A 20,055-nucleotide genomic window follows, 5' to 3' on the forward strand; every position below is an offset into this window, starting at 1 on the left:
AAATCACTTAGTCGAGTGCTAGCAGAAATAGAGAAAGTCTCTGGAGCAGAAATCATATGAGTCCAGATCTACGTCTCATAGTGGGTATCTGGAAATCAAAATCCAGAGCAAGAGACCGTCTTATTATTCAGTCTGGTAAGTTCCAATACTCAATGCCATTTTTTACAACCATGATGGGAAGGAATATAGCCCGTCTCACTGCTGCATACAACCTGCAACCTCCTATAATAGTGAGAAAGCGGCCTTGCTCAGTACTACATGCTTTGGCTCCTCAATCACTAATGCTTTTTCCCTTACAGTGGCTGATGTAGGCTAAGCAGTTAAAATTAAAACTTAAAAGAGGTGGATTCCCTGATGTTTCTTCTTTTCCTTCACAGAGTTTTATTTTCCTAGATATTTAATTTTGGCTACCAGAGGAGAAAAAAAAATGTTTATGCACTAAAAGGCTTGTGAACTCCTTGCTGTAATTTCTAAATTATTTTTGTTGAATTTAGCATAATATTCACAACATAAAAAATAACGGTGATGGAAATCTTTGTAAGAGGAATTTGAATCCCAAAAAAGCGATATTTAGTATAATTTACTCTTGACACATCTTAGAAACAGTACAAAAATCATAGAAATTAAATATTTCTGTAAAGTCAAAGGAAAGTGTGAACCTAGCAATGCCACAATGCCCAGGAATCGGCCAATGAACTAGTATAACAACAATGCAGCAAATAATATGTAAGATGGAAAAAAATAACAGTAGGGCACAAGCTTCCATTAGCAGCTATGGTACTACACCTTGCCCACAATCCTGTCTACAGTAACAGACCAAGGTGATTGATCAATGTTACTTTTGGCTATTATCCATTCATAAGATGAATTCCTACAGAAATGATCCATAACTTGTGCATCTGCTGTTGTGCTGAGTAAATCATACAACCCCACACTAGTAATGCTTGGTTTAACAGTATGCCTATGCAAAAACTCACCTGGAAAACTGTGAATTTTTGAGGGTCCTAGTACCGCAATCTCAGACTCCTTTCCTTACTGTAACTCTAAAGTAAAAACCAGTGTCAGGAAAAATATTTCTGTATTCCATTTTAATGTGACGCTGTTACTTTTCAAAGCTGAGTACTTCATATTCTGCATTCTTGTTTTGTCTCATTTGCTAAGTATTTTTGAATCTTGGCTAAACAAAAATGGTATTCTTAATGAAAACAAAATATGTCTAATCTGCTTCTTCAGGCACTATTAACTTAATGTTCAAAGTGTACTGCATTTTTAGTTAAAGTAGTACATTCTGGCCTAGGAGTTCATCATTGCTGTCCAGTGTATGCCTTAAACCAGGAAGTTACTGATGCTGCGGCAGAAGAAATCATGCCACCTGCAGTGCTACTGGCAATAGGTTGGGAGATCTGCATTGCCTGACTCTGCAGCACTTCCACTGGATGCGAGGGCATGTCACAAAATCTTGGGCTGGGCACAGTTTCCCAGTCTGTCCCTAAATCTGTCTCTTCATCACTGACGTACTCATCTCCACTCTCATCTGTTTGTCCTGCAGCACTGGAGTCCACAAATTCCATGGAATCTTCAAGATCAGCGCATACTTCAAATGGACCAGACCTGAGAATGACAAATAAGCATTAATTAAAAAAAAAAAAAAAAACACAATTCCTGTCTCTGTCCTACAACATTAACAAAATTAATTCAACAAACATGAAATCAAGTTGTCAAGTTTGCATATTAATAGTTTACCGCATAATGTAAGGAGCTAGTAGCTGCAGTGAACTGTTATACTTTATATAAAAAAATAAAGCAATAAAAAAAAAACTGTTCTTAAAAGACAAAACTTGCTGTGCAGCTTATTTGATCAGTCTCCCTCAAGTAAGAATCATAAAAAGTTAATTTAATCTGATGTAACATTATAAAGCTCTTGCATGCACAAAGCATCAACACTGATTCGATTAGATTAGTACTAGGCTAACTGCCCTTGTGAGCCATTTTAAGCCTAGCCAATTATCCCCTGTGAGATTCAAACCCTGTACCTTGTGTTTGTAAGGCAAACACCTTAACCATTAGGCCATCCTACAATGTATAAGTTATCATACTGCTGTATACTTATGTACTTATGTCAGCAAGGATTTTCCCTGACAAAATTAATCATTAAAGTATTCAATTCATCTCTAAAACGGTCTAGTATGCTTTCTGACGTGTAGCTCACTAGTCCACACTACAATATGAATTATTCACTGTTCTTTAATTTACCTACTGACCTAACCACTCTCAGTTTACTACCCTATGTAGAAATGCTAATGCTGCCATGAGTTAAACATTTTTAATAGTAATGAAAAACAAAAGAACCTCACCTTACTGACATTCACTTCTGAGGCCAATATTGTTTCACGTTCATAACTAACTAACTGCATAAAACTAACTAGCTAACACAGTCTCCACAGAATATGTCAGATGAGCAGAATGAAAAGATTAACCAAGTAAAACTACCTCTGCCATTCTCCTATCAAATATTCCTGTATGATGTGGAACAGACACAAAGGATCCATGCATTTGGAGTGTGTGCACTCCAGAGCTGTCAGTTCTGTTACTCTCACCAGACATTCTGCCTGCCATATGAATATCAGCACTACCAGTGCTTGTCTGGAAAGAGGTATGATGCCATACCATCTCATTCCATAAAAAAACAGTTGTTAGCTGACTTCATGGTATGCCCCATAACCTTTTCCTTTGGCAAACAATCCCACAATGGCTTGTGCTCATTCAAAATTTGGATCACAGGGAAAGCAACAGAATTGCACAGGGTGCTTAACAATCTGAGCCACATGATCAGCTGTATCCTGAACTCACTGAGTTAACAAGCCTTTCTCTATCACCTGTTTAAATATGGAAGGATTAATCAAAAAAAAAAAAAAACTACAATCCCATCTCCATGCAAAGCAAAGAAAGGCAGTGAAAAAAATACTATCAGTTCTGAGTACAGCAGCAGCCAGCTGCTTTGCAACTGCTCTTCCCCAATCCTTTCTCACAGGATTTTCATCTGCTACAGGTATTCCTGAACTCTTCTAAATGAGCTATACCTTAGCGATACCTCTCCCTGTGAAAGACTATTTCTGTAAGTTAGCTGTGAATTCTCCTCAGTCTAGCTGCAAGGAATACCCTCTGGTTTCCTTCTGCCATGCTCTTTTAACTCCACTACACATACCTACATTTTTGATATGTTTATCTAAATTATAATCCTTTTTTTCTTCAGACTTCAGTGTGAGTACATGCCAAGCTCTTAAACTTTTTCTTCATAATGCATTTAGTACTTCTCAGCAAAAACTGAAGGCAGTTTTTAAATATTTCTCTAATTTGCTCAAAAAACGTTAAAATAATAACAGATTTAGTATCAACAAACACTTTCTGAACAATAAGAAGTATGAAACTCAATGTCTGGCAGTAGTGACAGACTGTAACCCTTGGTGATTTATCAAAATTTCAAAAATTTTAAGAGGGGCTGAATAAAAATCTGTTGGAAAATTGGGGCATTCTGTAAAATTCTGGACAGTTGGGAGGTATGCTGCATTTTCTTTACCATCCCTCAACTTTTTAGCATCTCTCCAAAAGTTGCCTTATTTTGCTTCTACTGTACAGCCACCAGAACCGGAAAACAACCAGCAAAACCAGTAAACATTTCAAGTTTTTAAGTGTCATTTTTTCAGAGAAAAACACAGTAAAATGCACTTTAAAACACACTGCCAGCCCCCAAAATTAAAATAAGCACAACTTCTCAGCAGAAAAATATGTTTAAATATTTTACACAACTTTTAAACTGACAGGAAAAAAAGAGTGCTCTCCCATTTAAAAGTACAATACAGTCTCGTGACAGTCCATTAAAACTCAAACTCGTAGCTTTAAAATAACTCTCCTGAACAAGAAAGTGTTATCAAACAATTTTTTTTAAATGAAAGTTTTTTTCCCCCCAAAATGGAACTTATCTGCCCAGCAAAGGAACAGCACAAGCTGACCGCTGATCCTTGAAAGCCTCAGGGAAGTGCACCCTTCATTGACAGGAAAGCTGTGAAGGGTTTGGCACCTAAACCTGTCTTTTTAGTCAGCTCAGTTCAACCTGTTTTGGGCATGTGGAAGGTACACTGAAGCTTTGGAACCTAGACAGATGTTATAGCCTTGGAGGATATAACCCATCTAGCTTAGGTTACTGCAACAGTGATCAATATGAAGAATATGTGCAGTTTACTTGTTATCCCCAAGTGTTCTTCCCCACACTACACTGAAGAATGTGCTTGCCTGAGTACCAAATTACTGACTGACTGCACAATAGAAAGAATGTGTTTGCTGGTTACATGAGAAGCTTTCTGATAAAACTGAGTTGCAAAGTTATAAAAGTGAAGCACTGTTAAACCCTTTTGTGCCTATATAAGGATTGGTCCCAGGAAAAAAAAAAATCTTCATAAAAGTGAGAAGGATTGCTTTATGACATTCTACTGTAAAACCAAAAACTTGTCTGATAAACTGTGCACAGCTGTGTTTTTTAATGGTGGTGAGCTATGTGCACTGAAAGTACAGCTGCTATGTCCTTTTCAAGATGGAAAATACTGAGGCTGTTCAGCTCTAATAAGACTTCAGTGCATTCTAATACAGCTCTCCAAGAAAGATGTGCAGACACTTATCAGTACTTGATACACCTTCAACAGCAGATTTCCATGATGATGACCTCACTCTCTGGCAATATCAAAATCCAGTGCACCTCTTTGAAGAAATTCAGGGCAGAGGACGACATGAAGGTGTTGTAGAGTCTTTTGAGAGGTATGCAGCTAGAAAAAACTGAACCCAAAGTGAGGGGAGCTAAAATAATGTCCTCTCACATAACCTGGGACTCGCTCAAAGCTTATACAGATATAGAAGATACTGATGCATATAGAAAACAGAGAAAAGACATCTTAGCTACAGCTTCAGCACTACGTGAAGCACAGCCCCCTAGGTTTCACAACTGGACATTCAGTATGGACAGACACGTGAAGTAACAAACTAGTCGTTTAATGAATATTTTGAAACCTTACGTAGGACCTCATGTAAGTAATTAACTAAAATTCTAAAAAAATTTTTGTTGTAGATACATGTAAAAGAATGTTTCACAGTGGTTAAGAAAGTGGGTATCATGAGTGACCCTAGGTCTTCTGAAGTCTTCAGAAGACTATTTATTTTTAACTGAATTTGCAAACATCAAGTTAGACCTGTATGCACATAGGGCTAATAATTATATATCACCCAGGTATGTTGATTTCCCTGCAAACAAAAAAAAAATGCCACCATCTCAGTTGGCTTGTTTTACATGTTCTAGAAAAGGACAAGTGCAAATTAAAAATTACTGCATAGCTACAGACAGAAATACTACACAATGTTTACAAATAACCTATACCTGAAAGCATGCTGAAGGAACACGATAATGTTAAATTTTTAAATAACAGAACTTTAATATCTGCTTTGAGCCATTATTAAACTTGTTTAATGCAACATTATGGTAGAGGGAAAATAAATGCTAGGATTGGTGGACTTGAGAAGCATGACTGCATTAGTTACAATGCAATTTGTAAGTATAAGGGTAGTAAATAGAAAACTGAAGTAATGTGTACATGGAGATAAAAGGGAGTACCCTAGAACAAGGGCAGAAACAAGCCATGAATAACTTAACACAATGTGATAACTGTCTTGAGATTCTCCACAGTTTAAAGAGCTACGCTTACCAAAAAGGTTCTAGTAATTACAGCAATGAGGGGAGTCAATACAGAGACTTGACACAGTAGGAGCCATAAAAAATACTGTGCAGTGGTGCAGCAGTTAGAACTGTCACCTCACAGCAAGAACTTCTCTGGTTCGATTCTCAGCTGGGGTGCCTTGTGTGTGGAGTCTGCATGTCCTCCATGTGTTTGCACTGGTTTCCTTCCACATTCCAAAAACATGCGGCTGGAGTGTTTCTCCCCGGGCCGCTGCAGAAAATGGGCTCTGTCCCAGTCAGACTTTCCCAGTAAAATAATGTTAAATAGAAAATAGCTAAAACTACAATAAGGAAAGTAGATGTAGGAATTATGGAACAAAAAAATAACACAGTGAAAGAAAAAGAAAGAGGAAGCTTGAGCACAGTCTTACGTTAATCCCTGCTATATCCCCTGTTGTAGAAGGAAGTAGTAGTCCACAAAAAAACAAAAACTGACAGGCCAAAAGAGAGTCATAAAGTTAATAGACTGCACTATTGAGGATAAGAAATACATTATGTATTGTTACTATTATGCAAGAAGCCCATAATTTCTAGACAGAATATATTCAGAAAGATTATGAGTGAAATCAGAGGAAAGAAAAACACTTGCACAAGAAAAACTGTCAAAAGCCTCACATGCAAACTGTTCATTAATACAACAGATTCATGAAAAACATTACATATACAAAAAAACTTTGGGCCGCTTGGAAAAAGTAGCAAGACAGGAAGTGTGAAAATACAAACAAAAACTGGAGATTTTTAAAAGGTATATAAAGGAAACGGACATATGAAAGAAAAAGAGATCTGATATGGTGCAATATTTATGCAAAGGAGTCAGCCAAACTAATCAATACGAAAAAGCAGCTCCAAAAATATTTGAAAAGAAATACAGGCAAAGATACCCAGATATGGAAAAGTTCACAACACAAAAAATTATCATCACAAAGGGGAATGTCTAACAGGAGATTAGTATAGCAGAAGTTAAACAAATAGAAGCTGCAGTTATGGAATACTTGAGAAGTGAAGGATTTAGCATAGAAAGTCCAATACAAGTCATGTCACAGCATGATGGAAAAATGAATCCCTAAATTAAGAAGAAACAGGTGGAGTGGGAGACATCTGAAAAAGAAATATGAACATGGGAAAGAGATTTAATATGGCACAATATTTATGCAAAGAAGAAAGCAAAACTAATCAACACCAAAAAGGCAGCACCAAAGATATTTGGAGAGAAATATAGGCAAAGACATCCAGGTATGGAAAATTTCACAATACAAAAAATTACAAAGAGGGAAAGCAGAAAAGAGGATTGGTAATGAAGTTACAGAAACAAAAAACAAAGTAATGGATTATCTGCAAAGTGGATTTAGTGTAGAAAATCCAACTCTGGTAACGCCACAGCACGATGGAATACTGACTCCCAGATTAAAGGGAAACTGGTGGAATGGGAAGCATTTGATCACCTGCCACATGAAGATGCTGTGGAGGCTTCAGTAAGAAACCAGTACAAAAGTTCAGTTGGAGTTGCACAGCATGGAAATCAGCAGGAAACAGTAGCAACTCTGACACAGTGAATGTTGTGGAGTGATGGGCCAGTGAGTTCCCATATGAAAAAGCAATGGATGACGCAGGATGCAGCTGAAGAGAATATGTCGCAAGAAGATGTTCTGGAACTTTATGTAAAATGCCCGCAATAAATAGAGAGCAAAGAAGGTGCCCTTAGTTTAGAAGAAAATGATCTAAAGGAAGAGTTGCTTTATTTACTACAGATGGATAGACATATTAAAATCTTCTTCTTTCAGCTTTTCCTGGTTAGGGGTCGCTACAGCAGATCACCTGTCCGCTCATGACTGGCAGTAGAGTTTTACCGTGTCGAGTGGCCAGCCCGACGCCCAACCTTCCACGGAAGGTACACACACACACACGCACGTACTCATGCCTAGGGCCAATTTAGAGTGTCCAATCCACCTACAGCATGTCTTTGGGATGTGGAAGGAAACCCTTGTGACCACAGGGAGGACATGCAGACTCTGCACAGAAGGCACGCCACCTGAGGATCGACCCGGAGAACCTCTTGCTGTGAGGCAACAATGCTCACTGCTGCACCACCGTGGCTGCCCGATAGACATATTAAAATCAATAAAAGAAATAGATCACAGAACACAAGTAAGACTCAAAATGTTACAAATCTGATAAAACAGATGAACACAGTAATCAAGACTATTAACAGAAATTCATGTGATATAATGAAAGTAAATAGGATATAGTACTGTGAAGCTAAATTAATAACAGATGAAGTCTTACCACAAAATGCAGAGCAATAAGGGAAAGGAAGGGAAGAAATCAAATGCCATCATGGAAGCACTGAAGAGAGAAAACTATAAAGCAATTAAGACAAGAAGTGTCACTGTTAGAGAAGTATGGCAGAGGGAACAGATAGACTGATTGATAAAATCAATGCACTGTAACAGAACAAATAAGGATCTATCATACTGTATACCAAATAACAACTAAAGATATTAGCATAGGCAGAAAAACTTAGAAGATAAGCAGACAAACACTACGGAAAAGTACAAAATAAGCAATTCATTGATGACCCAAAAACAGCAAAGATGCTGAATGGAAAGAAGTGACTGATTGGCCCCAACAGGTATTGGAACAGTTGGATAGAAAAACAAGAAAAATACTTCATACTTATCAAATGATACATTAAATAATGTATACTGAGATTATATATCCCTTGTTCTGAAGAAGGTATGGTCCTCCTTGAAACCGATTGCATGTATAGATCTGCAATCTTGGGATTGCTTACATATTTGATGACTTTACCAGATTCAAACATACTGAAAGTTTTACAATATGATGAGGGAAATCTAAGATGACTTTCCCGCTTGGTTTAGCATATCTGTGTCAAGCAGGAACAGAAATCAAATTAAATGTAGACAAAAATCAGTCAGCAACTGAATGTGCCAGAAAACAAAAGAAAGAGATGTAGAGAAGGCATACATTTTGAGTTAAGTCCAGAAACCACCAGGAACAACCTCATGTTGATGAGGATTTGACGCAGGAATGTTTATGGAGAGGTGAATTTAAACCAAAAGATGAAATGTCAATATTGGTGGCACAGGAGTCCATTGTACCTTTGAGAGAAACAGAAAAAAATAAAAGTTCTGTAAAACAGAACTGGAAACAGTTGCACGTGTTGTTGCTGAGTGTGATACACTAAAGGCAGAGGGCCTGTACACTGAAAGGCATAATAATGTAGTAAGACTGTTGCATTGGGGATTGTGCAAACATTACACTACTGAAGTAGCTGAGAAGCATTGGAAACATCAGCCACAAAGCACTTTAGAGAATGATGAAGTTTATGTCTTATGGGACCACCCAATACCAACAGTTAAGAAAACAGAAACGAGAAAACCAGATATAATAATCCATGAAAAGTTGACAAATTCATAACTGAAATTGTTACATCCAGTGATTATTGTGTGCTACATACAGGAGAGAGAGAGAGCATCATAAAATACTAGGATATGTAGGCAGAAACGAGAGCAATGTGGAAGAAATATACCCAGACAATTCCAATAGTAGTAGGAGCAATGTGTCTCATAAAAAAGAATTTACAGTCATATTTAGATGTGTTACTAACACAGGCAACTCCATATGAATTGCACAAGAAGTCAATTCTGGACACACTGCTGGTGCTACGAAGAGCTCTTCTGGCCAACATCAACGATTGAAGCAATACTAATTTTATGAACTTTAATCTTACCCCGACTTAAGAATGGGGTACACTCTTGTCATGGTATTAGAAACCCAAAAGACTTGGAGAAATCAAATAGTGAAAGAAAAGGGAAGAGGAAACTTGAAGGCAGCCTTTCATTAATCTCTGCTATACCAAAGCAAAGAGGCACAAACAGAACTCCAAGGGTAAAACAAATTAAAATAACTTCTGAAGAAGTGAAAGGGAATCTGACTGTACATCTGGTGGAGGAAAATTATTTTCATGAGTGAGTTGCCATTTATACTAGATGGATTTGATGAAAAGGAAAAGCCCATAAGTGTATTTACAGTAGAAAAGGCCAAGGCCTCCAATTAGGCATTAGCATACTGTTTACAGTAATGATGACCTGGCTAACCCTCAGATAAGCCATGTCAGTTTCATAAAGGCTCAGACTGAGGTCAATGTGTACTAAGCAGAGCTGGGGGAATATACCCAGAACAGATGGGGAAACCAGGGGACAAAGGTACCTTACTTATTATGCTTACCTTGAATTAAGAAATGCCTGCTCTACAGGATAACCAAGACAAAGAAAGTACAGTTATGCAAGTTGCACTTATCAGTAATGGTAGATGTTAACAAATTCCTCACTGCTGCACTAGCCTTTAGACTATATGGATTATAGCCTGTCCAGAACACAATAACCAGCAGCTAATATGTAGAATCCTTTTCCCCTGGTTCTGAAGATCTGGATAGAAGACTGGGAGATTGATGTATTGAGTCAAAGTAAATTCTGAAAATGGGATTTGTTCTTAATGTGACCCTCTCCCTATGAAAATCAGTTAAGGCTCACCCATCATAAGAGTTTGCAACTCAAATACTCTTCTTGCAGATCTCATAGCAATGAGAAGTACAGTTTATCATATAATTAACTTTAAATCTGCCTGATGAACAGGTTCAAATGGTGACAGAGTTAACTTTTCCAGCACAAAGTTAAGATCCCAATAAGTAATGACCCATTTACCAGGAGGTTTCAGGTGTAGAACTCCCTTCAGATATTGTTTTTATGAAAACAGAGAAGAAAGATGAGGATCCATGGACAAACATGCTGACATGACTGCAAGATGTACTTAAAGGGTATCAAAATTGAATCATCCAGGCAGCTAGTTGAAGTTGTTGTGAAATTTGGGTGCATCAAACTCCTCTCATCTTGTATGAGTACTTCAGGTCTGTGAGGAAGCTTTTGGTAAATGCCCTTGGCTAATTCAATAAGAAGGGAGAATCAATATTGCCTGAGCCAAAAGAGAGTCACCACAATTATTTTTGGAAAGTCATCCTGAATTTGCATAATTATCCTGGATATCAATGTAAAGGGTGGATAGCCATAAAGAAACCATCTCAACCATGAGAATGAAAATGCATCTGTTTTTTGGGCTTACTTGCAGGGACTCCTGGAGCAAAAGTTGTTCAGCTGTCTGTTTTGAAAGGAGGCAAACAAATCTATTTGAGGTGTTCCTCATAATTGGTTCAATACCTGGAAGACCCACTCATTCAATTTCCATTTGTGAGGATCTGTCATGGTCTTGCTCAGCTTGTCTTCCACTGCATTTTGCTTTGATGGAATGTAAGATGTTAAGGAATGCTGTACAGTTACCTCACAAGCTACCACAGCCAGCCTGCACACATAGTAAGACCTGAACCCTTCTGTTTGTTTACATACTACATAGCTGTAGTGTTGTTTGTAATAACCTGAAGAGGTCCCAGGGACCACAGACAAAGAGAATTCAAAGGATGGATAACCACCAAAATCTCTGACATTTAGGTCTTTTGGTTATTCTGAAGACCTCCACAGACCTTGCACATTTGCCCCCAAAATGCTCCCAAGGCAAATTCTGAAGCATCTGTAGTTACAGATTGGTGTGCGATTTGAGGAAAAAAGGGGAGACCTGGATTTGTTTCTATTTATTGTCCCAACCAGTGCAGTTCTTTTTTGACAAAGCCAAAAAATGTAATCTGAAATTCCACAGGATGCAAATGCTTACTCCATGTGTTTTCTAGAAACTACTACATGTTTCTCATGTATAACCTGGTGAGAAGATTCACTAGAATTACTGAAGTTATTAATCCTAGGATCCTGATAAATTTTCTTGTAGAAGTCTAAGACTAATTAGAGAAGCTCAGGAAAGTTTCCAGATAAAAACCTACTTTCTCCTGTGTCAGGAAAGCCTTTTGCTGAGAGGTGTCTAGAAGGCAGCCCAGAAATGCAATCTTATGTAGCTAAAAGTAGGCAAGACTGGGATTTTTGAAGAAGAACTGAGACAAGAGTCTGGCTTGGCTCTAGAGCCCACTATGAGCCTAGCCAGAGCAGACAATTGGAATAGTAGCTCAGTTACAACTATGTCTGGAAGTTCAGAGCAAATGAAGTATAACAATACACAGTTACAGCCAAATAGACATTGCTAATGCCATGATTCACTGAAATGAATGAATGCTGACAGTATGTTGATCACTCTTCCTAACAGCTTACACCCAGCCACCCCTTCTGCCATGCCCAAGCTAAAGGTCTGCTGACAATGAACAATAGGAAAAAAAAATTATAATACACAGAGCACAGAAGAGAAGGGACAAGAATGTTGCCATGGCTAGTAAAAAAAATTCATTTTTTCACAGTTGTCTAATGATTTAGTGCAGAACAGCTTCACCACACGAAAAACTAGATACATTACCCAAATGGAACAACAAAAACCTTGCGAAAAGCTGGACTATCTTAGTTTTATGTAAGAAATAATATTTCAGTTTCCTTAAGGCAGTCCAGAATTATAGTAAAAAACAAACAGTATTCTTAATAAACTAAATATTTGAGTACAAAATAAATACAACGTCCCAGTGGACGGTACCATTTCTGACATGATACACCACCTCTGACTGTGAAGTCGCTACAAAATATAATAATAATGGCAAACTTTGCTCTGACAGATACTGCCCTCCAACAATCCATATCAACCATAACTGTCATTTCCTCTCATGTATTTATGCCCCCAAAATGATAGCCCCTTTCTGTACATTAATTTGTCACTGAGAAAAGAATGAAAAATGCAATTTATTTATTGACATTTGTTAACCGGGTTTGTCCAACTGGGCTTGTGGCCCATTTTCAGTGGAGACCCGAGGAGAAAAACTCCAGTAATACATTTTAAAATAAGTACAATTTTAAACAATATTGATATAATAGCAGTTATAGCAAAACAATTCACAAATGTTGGGTTACATGCATAAAGTTAAAGTTGCATTAAAAAGAAGCTAAGAAACAATTTTACATTGATATAGTTCAATAGGTCAACAATAAACATTTTTTGTTTGTATAAAATTGTGCAAATGCATATTAGACACATTGGAGAGAGAGGTGTAATGAGGTACTAAGTATGGACCTTTTGAGGGTACATAAAGGGAAGGAAGACAAGGTAGGGTCATGGCAAGGGCAGGTTCTGGAATTGAGAAAATAAGCTTTTAGTTCATTTTTAAAGTGTGAGGTGTGGGAGATTGAACGTAAGTCAATGGGAAGTTTGTTCTAAGCATGGGCAAAGGAGTGTTTGTAGAGTAGTTTGCCTACTGACCTTTTTGGGTGGTAGATATCAAGTAATTGTTGGTTAGAAGTACAGAGGGTCCGGGATGGGATGTAGATAGAGACTAAGGAAGATAGAGATGGACAGAAGGAGGGTTTATAAAGAATAGAGTGTAGCATACGAAATTGATAAGATAGCAGAAACTGGGGAAGTTCAAGCCAGTTTAAAGAAATGCAGTGGTGTGAGTTGCATAGGGAGTTAGTAATGAATCTGGCTATTTTATGAGAAGTCTGTTGCAGTTTGTTTAGAGTGGAGGCCTGTATATTGGTAAGAACTGGGGCGGCATATAAGAGGGAGGGGAGGAGGAGTGCCTGGCCCAGGGTAAGTCTAGATTCAGGGGTTAGGAATTTTTTGTTCCAATACAGCAGACCTAGTTTCTAGTTTGTTTTTTTTATACACTGGAGTATGTGTAGGTTGAACTTGAGTTCGTCATCGATAATGAACCCTAGGAGTTGTGTGTGGGTGTCAGGTTGGATGTTTGTATTGTTAGAAGATGTAATAAAAAAGGAGGTTTTGTGATGAGAAAGAGAACGGGGAAGGAAAAGTAGGAGTTTGGTCTTTTTGGGATTTAGGATTAATAGGTTGTGAGACAGCCATTGTTCAGTGGATAGTAGGGCTTGTTGGGTCAGGGAGTGTAGTTCAGGAATGTTATTTGAGATGGATATAAGTGTGGAGTTGTCGGCACACTGAATAAGGGAGGATTCTTTGCATGAGATGTAAAGATCATTGGTAAAGATGTTAAACAAAAGGGGTCCCAAGATGGAGCCTTGGGGAACACCAGTGGAGATGGGAAGGAAAGGTGAGGAGGATGAGAGCCATTTGCCAGATAGGTAACTATTAAAGCAGGCAAGTGTGGAGTGGGATAGGTGGCGATTGTGAGTTTGGATAGTAGTAGAGGATGAGAGACAGTATCGAAGGCTTTGGAGAGATCTAGGAAGAGACAGGAAATGAGTTTATTGTTGGCTAGGGCCTCTGCAATGATATGAGTGAAGGACAGTAGGGCAGTGGTGGTGCTGTGGTGAGGACGAAATCCATGTTGGGTAGGGGAAAGTAAGTGGTGTGTGAGGAGGAGATTGAGAAGCTGTGAGTGAATACGTTTTCTAATATCTTGGAGAGGGGCGACAGAATGGCAATGGGTCGGTAGTTTGAGGGGTCAGTGGAGTTTCCACCTTTATGAAGAGGGATAGTGAAGAAAGATTTCCAAAGGGTGGGGACAGTTGATTCCAAAATAGATCGATTAATTAGTATAGATACAGGATAGGCAATTGAGTCAGCAGCAAGTATGAGGAATGTAGGAGATAGATTGTCAGTGGAAGGAGAGCAAGGTTTTAGCTTGAGTAGTAGAGATTTGATGTAAGTAATGGGAACTGGTTCAAAAGAAAACAAAGTTGTGTTAGTGGGACTTGGAGATGTGGGTGTCAAAGTAGAGTCTGGCTTAGAGGTTACCAGATTTTGGATGGAAGAGATAAAGTGCTTATTCAGGAGGGTAGCTGTTTCCTGAGAGGAAGAGTTAGGGTATGGGGAGGGATTAGAGGGCTTTCCAGGATAGAGGATGTTGTTGAGAGTTGACCAAAATTTTTGAGGATTGGATTTGTTGTTAAGCTGAGCAGAGCTATAGTATAACTTTTTGTCATTAGTTGTATGTTTTTTTGCAAGGTTCCTCAGTTGCCTGTATTTTTGAAGACAGGGAGCATGGTTTGATTTTACTCTGATCTTCCTAGAGGGAGCCAAGGAGTTTAGAGTATTCATGAAGATGTTATTGAAAGTGCTTACAGCATTGTTTAGGGGGAGGTGTTTTAGGATGGACCAATCTATGTTGTGGAGAATGGAGTTAAATTGGGATGAATTCAAAGTCGATAGTTTTCGACAGTCTTTGATAAGGTGGGGTTTAGGAATATGGGAGTAGTGTCTTATGATGGTGGTAGGGAGATGATCACTGAGGGAGTCAGGTAAGGTGGTGGGATTGTGGGATTGGTGGGGGGAATTGGTAAGGATCCAGTCTATGATGGAGCTGGAAGTGGAATTTTTGTGGAAGCGAGTGGGAGATGTTATAAGTTGGTGGAAGCCGTGTAGGTGGATACTGAGTTGGGGGGAGTCAGTTGTGAGTTTTGTCAAATCAATGCTGACATCACCAAGGATAAGTGTAAAAACTGCAGTAAAATGTAAGAACTGCAGTAAAATTTTGCTGTTTCACCTTGTGACTGGTAAAACACATACACTGCCCCCAACAAGTCAAAACATCTTTTTTCTTTTGCTAGCAGTGATTATATGATGACCTTGTACTTTCAAGTACAAGATGCCTCCACATCCCTTTTCCAAAAAAGCAACCCAGTTCTGTGCACCTCTCTGATGCTTGATGGTGGGGAAACTGGAAAAAAAAATACTTTAATAATGTAGTCATTTCAAAATGTTGTTCTTGAAAACATATACATACACTAAGCAACTCTCGGATATTCACAGCATTGAGCTAAAGTCAGGGACAACTGAGAAACTAGGGCTTATCTCAGTAAAAACAAAGAATCAGAAAATAATTCTACCATGCTGTCCTTAGCATTGTTAGTGCTTTCTAAGCTCTTAAACTCTTCCTCAGATTGAAACAGTCCCCTTTCCCTATGTGGAAGCATGCAAGCTTTAAAGGAAAAAATTCACCCTCCTCCTAAAAATGAGCTGCAAATCTTTTTAAGAATTGTCCAATTACATAGGTTCATAGGTTGGTACTAGGCTATCAGCCCTAGGGCCTATGCAAGCCTAGCCATAACAATTTCCTGGATATTTCTTCCTACAATATTTATTTCTCTGGACCCCTGTCTAGCAGGGTGACTGACATGATCCCCGGGGTGAATTTCCTATCTCCCATCCAATCATCAAGGTTCCTTTTGAAGAGGGCCAATGAGGCGCTCTGCTTGACATGTATGGGCAGTCTATTCCAGAGTATGGGGAGTCTCTGGGTCAGGAACCTATCCCTCCAGCATGTTTTGTTCATTGTGATGACAAGGTTTAGATCCCTGGAGCGTGTGGCTCTGAGGGATTGGGATTTTTTTAAGTGGAGCATGTCCAACAGCTTAGGGTTTGACATGGCCTTGTATGTTAATCAGAGATCGCCTCTGAGTAGACGATATGCCACAGAGTATAGCTGGAGTTTTTTTTAGATGGTCAGCATATGGCATCTACTTTAGGCCTATGATTCTTTTAGTGAGGTATTTCTGCGGCCTTTCCAGCTGTTGCAGATGTCTTGTGAGGTACATACCAAACGGGGCATTATACTCTATAATGGGTCTACTGAGGGATGAGTACAGTGGGACAATGACCTCCTTTTTTCTGAATGAAAAGCCCTCAGTGATGAGGTGTGCCACATAGAAGGATTTCCTGACTGTTGTGGCGATGTGGTTATTGAAAGTGAGACCACTGTCCACCTGTGTCCCTAAGTCTCTCATCACACTTTCAATGTTTAGTGTCCTGCCAACTATGTGGCAATTCATGGGTACATGTTTTTTTCCAAAGGGGATAACTATACATTTCTCGGCATTAAGCTTGAGCCCATGGCTCTGGCACCAGGCATCTGTTTCTGTAAGGCCCTTTTGTAGAATATCCACATCATTTTAGGATTCAATAATGGCTCCCAGTTTGCAGTCATCTGCGAACTTTGTTAGCCAGAGTCCCTTAGTGTTGGCCTGTACTTCAGAGAAGTAGATGCCAAACAAGAGTGGTCCCAGGACTGAACCCTGAGGTACTCCACTTGTCACTTGTCTAGAGCTGGATTTGGAGTTGGCTACTTTTACAGTCTGGGTTCTGTCAGTAAGCCAGTTGGCAACCCATCGAGTGATGTAGGGATTTATGCCCAGCTTAGTAAGTTTAGCTATGATTCCAGAGTGGGGGATGGTGTTGAAGGCCTTGGCGAGGTCCAGATAGGCTGTGTGGACCACCTTACCCTCGTCCACAGCTCTGGAGACTGATTCAAAGAAGTCAATCAGATTCAGGAGACAAGATCGGCCCTTCACAAACCCAAACTGGGTGGGGTCCAGTGTTTGAAGGTTGCCAATGTCTTTGTTTATAAGTTCCATGATAATGCGTTCCATGCCCTTGCAGATCAGGCTTGTCAGACTGATGGGATGGTAGTTCCCGGGATCCAAGGCAGATCCTCCCTTGTGTAGCGGCATAACTGTAGCTGTGCACCACTCAGTGCGCACAAAGCCAGAGGTGAGGCTATGATTAAACATAACACTTAAGTGAGGTGCCAGTTCATTTTGTAGTTCATGTAGTACACAGCCTGGGATGTCATCTGGTCCCATGGATGCTGTATTCTTAGCTTTGGAGAGTGCATTTTGTACCTGTGTGGCCGTGATTATTGGAATTTGGCAATCTTTTGGTATTGAGATGGGCCCTTTAAGGGGTGAGAGGGGGGTGAAGTTGGCATTAAATCGATCTGCCAGGATACTGGCAATATCCTTGGGATCAGTATAGTTAATGCCATTCTGTTGTAGCTCAGAGCAGATCTGAGCATTGCCATTTAGATTCTTGACATAACTATAGAATGCCTTGTGGTTGTCTTTGGAATCTTTGGCAATTTTATTTTCGTAACTAGCTTTTGAGGATTTTATGAGGGATCTCAGCTTCTTACTGAGGCTGGTGAGGGAGTATTTTGCATCCTGGGATTTTCCTAATTTCTGCAACAGTTTCTTCCTTCTGTTGTATAGTTTGTTTATAGCAGGGGACCACCAGATTGGCTTCCTTTTTTTGGAGAAGAGCATCTTGGTTCTATTTGGAATGGCACGATTCATGCACGAGTGGATGTGCTCATACAGTGCCTTAGTGTAGGATTCTGCAGTCGAACTTCCAGATCCCATCTGCGTGGGTGTTGTGACGTTTGTCACTTCTGACTTCAGTAGCATGAAGTTGGCTTTGGAGAAGTTTTTAAGGAGGTTTCCTTACTGGGGGGTGGGGTGGGGGTGGGATGTGGATGTCAAGGGTGATTTGCTTATGGTCAGACCTGACCAATGAGGGGGTGACCACTGGTGTGGAGCATCTATCTCCCATGTTGGTAATGACCAGGTCTAGGATATTGGAGCCCCTGGTGGGACAATGGATTAGTTGATCCAGGGCGTTGGAATTTATGAATTCCAAGAACTGTTCGGAAAAGGAGTTGGTACCCGAGTAGTTTTCCCAATTAATGGCAGGGTACTTGAAATCACCCAGTATTAGGGTGTTTGGTTGTATCTCAACATTTTCCAGTATGTTTAGAAAGGTGCAGTGAGAATCTTGGGGCATGGCGGGGGATCTGTAGCAAGCTACAATTTGGATTGCAGTCTTACCTAGTGTTAGTTGCACCTGGAGAATTTCAGATGCATTGTGTTGGGCAACTAGCTGGGAGGTGTGAATATCCTTGGTAAATACGGACACTCCTCCACCTTTAGTGTTTCGGTCTTGGTTTTGTGGCCGAAAAGTGTGGTAAGAATTGTAGCCTGGTATTACAGGGGTGCTCTCTGGAGCCATGAACCAGGTCTCAGTTACTGCACAGATATCGATGTTCTCCATTTTTAGGAATGCCTCGAGAGAGTGCATTTTGAGGTTTAGACTTCTAGCATTGAGTAGCATTACCTTCAGATTTTGCATGCTTGTATCTGTTATGGTGGTGGTTTTATCCTTTGAACCTTGCCTAAAAAAGGCACTATAGGGGTGGCAAGAGCTTTATCCAGTAACCTGAATCCCAGGGGTGACAGGTGCAGACCATCTCTGGCAAAGCATTGTGGTTTGTCGATCATGCCAGGCAGACAAATACTGGATCCCCTTTGAATGACACCAGAAGCTTAGCCAATTGTTGAAGTCAATCATTTTGTCCTTATACTGTGGTATCATTCTGGGCGAAGGCAGGATGCTACTCAGGGCTAGGGTCATACCTGCCTGGGTCAAATGATCCAAGAGCTCTTCCATGTCTCTTTTCATGTAGTCCAGGGAGGTACATCTCAAGTCATTCACTCCAGCATGGAGAATGACAGAGTCGTATTTGTACTGGTTGTGGAGTAACTTGAGTGCATGCGTTATGTGGCAGATCCTGGCACCCGACAGGCAGCTGACTGTAATTTTCTCCTTGTTCAGCCTGGTGAGTGGGACATCAGTGTGCCTGACTATAGAGTCACCTATGACTAAAGTGTTGGGTACATTGTCTTGCCTTAGGGGCTGTTGTTGGGTGGCACACTGGTGTTGTCAGCTATTTGTCACTTTGGTTGTGACTGGTGTTTGTTTGCGTTTCAGCTTCGGAAGTCCTTGTTGCTTGGGCAGGTTAATATTAAGGGCCTCCGCATATGTGGGTTTAGTGTTGCTATGTGTGGGTGTTGATGGTGTGGGTTTTGAAGGGCTACGAGTTGTTTGAGGTGTAATGCAGGTGTTAACCTTCTCCTCTTGACTGTCTAGCACAATCTTGGCCGGAGAGAGCTTTGCTTCCAGTTTGGCTATGTAAGTGCATCTCTCGCAGGTTGTAGTGTTGGGTGGTAGGAGGAGAGGATTGTATGTGTAGATGAGGCAGTTGCCGCATTGCCCCAGTATTGTCTTGCAATGGCCCTCTTTCATGAAAAACATTTAAATCTTCTCCTTTTTCACCACCATGGCATGTGGCGTCACCCTTTTGGGTATTCCAGCCAACCACAATACTTAGATAAGCAGACTGGACCTAATAAAAAGCATTATCAGCCTACAGGTCTGGTGTGACCGAACGGTTCAACAGTCAGGAGTAACAAAAAAAAAAAAAAAACTTGCAGTTGTTGCTCGGCTCTTTAACCTGCTGATTCAAGAGTGAGAGCAGAGATTATAGTCAGGGTTGACCCAGCTCTGGCTTACCCACCTCTGTGTGACAGAGTCAAGGAGGATTTTTGAACATTTATCTAGAACCCCAGACTGGTCAAACGAGATGGGGGGGCTTGAAAATATTTAGAGCACCCCGAATCAATTTCTCTCTTTCA

The 20,055-nt window shown here is 40.0% G+C and overlaps 1 protein-coding gene across 1 annotated transcript in view; it reads right to left on the reverse strand.

Annotated features, from left to right (window-relative positions):
• Positions 1-565: 565 nt before the first annotated feature.
• Positions 566-20,055, reverse strand: part of ATG14 (autophagy related 14) — a 516,698-nt gene continuing 497,208 nt past the window's right edge. Inside the window, exon 10 of the mRNA XM_044074421.1 lies at positions 566-1,611. Within this exon, the coding sequence (XP_043930356.1) occupies positions 1,305-1,611 (307 nt within the window). The 3' untranslated portion in view covers positions 566-1,304. The remainder of the gene's footprint in view (positions 1,612-20,055) is intronic.

This window comes from Protopterus annectens, chromosome 6.part0 (genome assembly GCF_019279795.1).
Source record: "Protopterus annectens isolate FY-2018-M chromosome 6.part0, PAN1.0, whole genome shotgun sequence".
Lineage (NCBI taxonomy): Eukaryota > Metazoa > Chordata > Ceratodontiformes > Protopteridae > Protopterus > Protopterus annectens.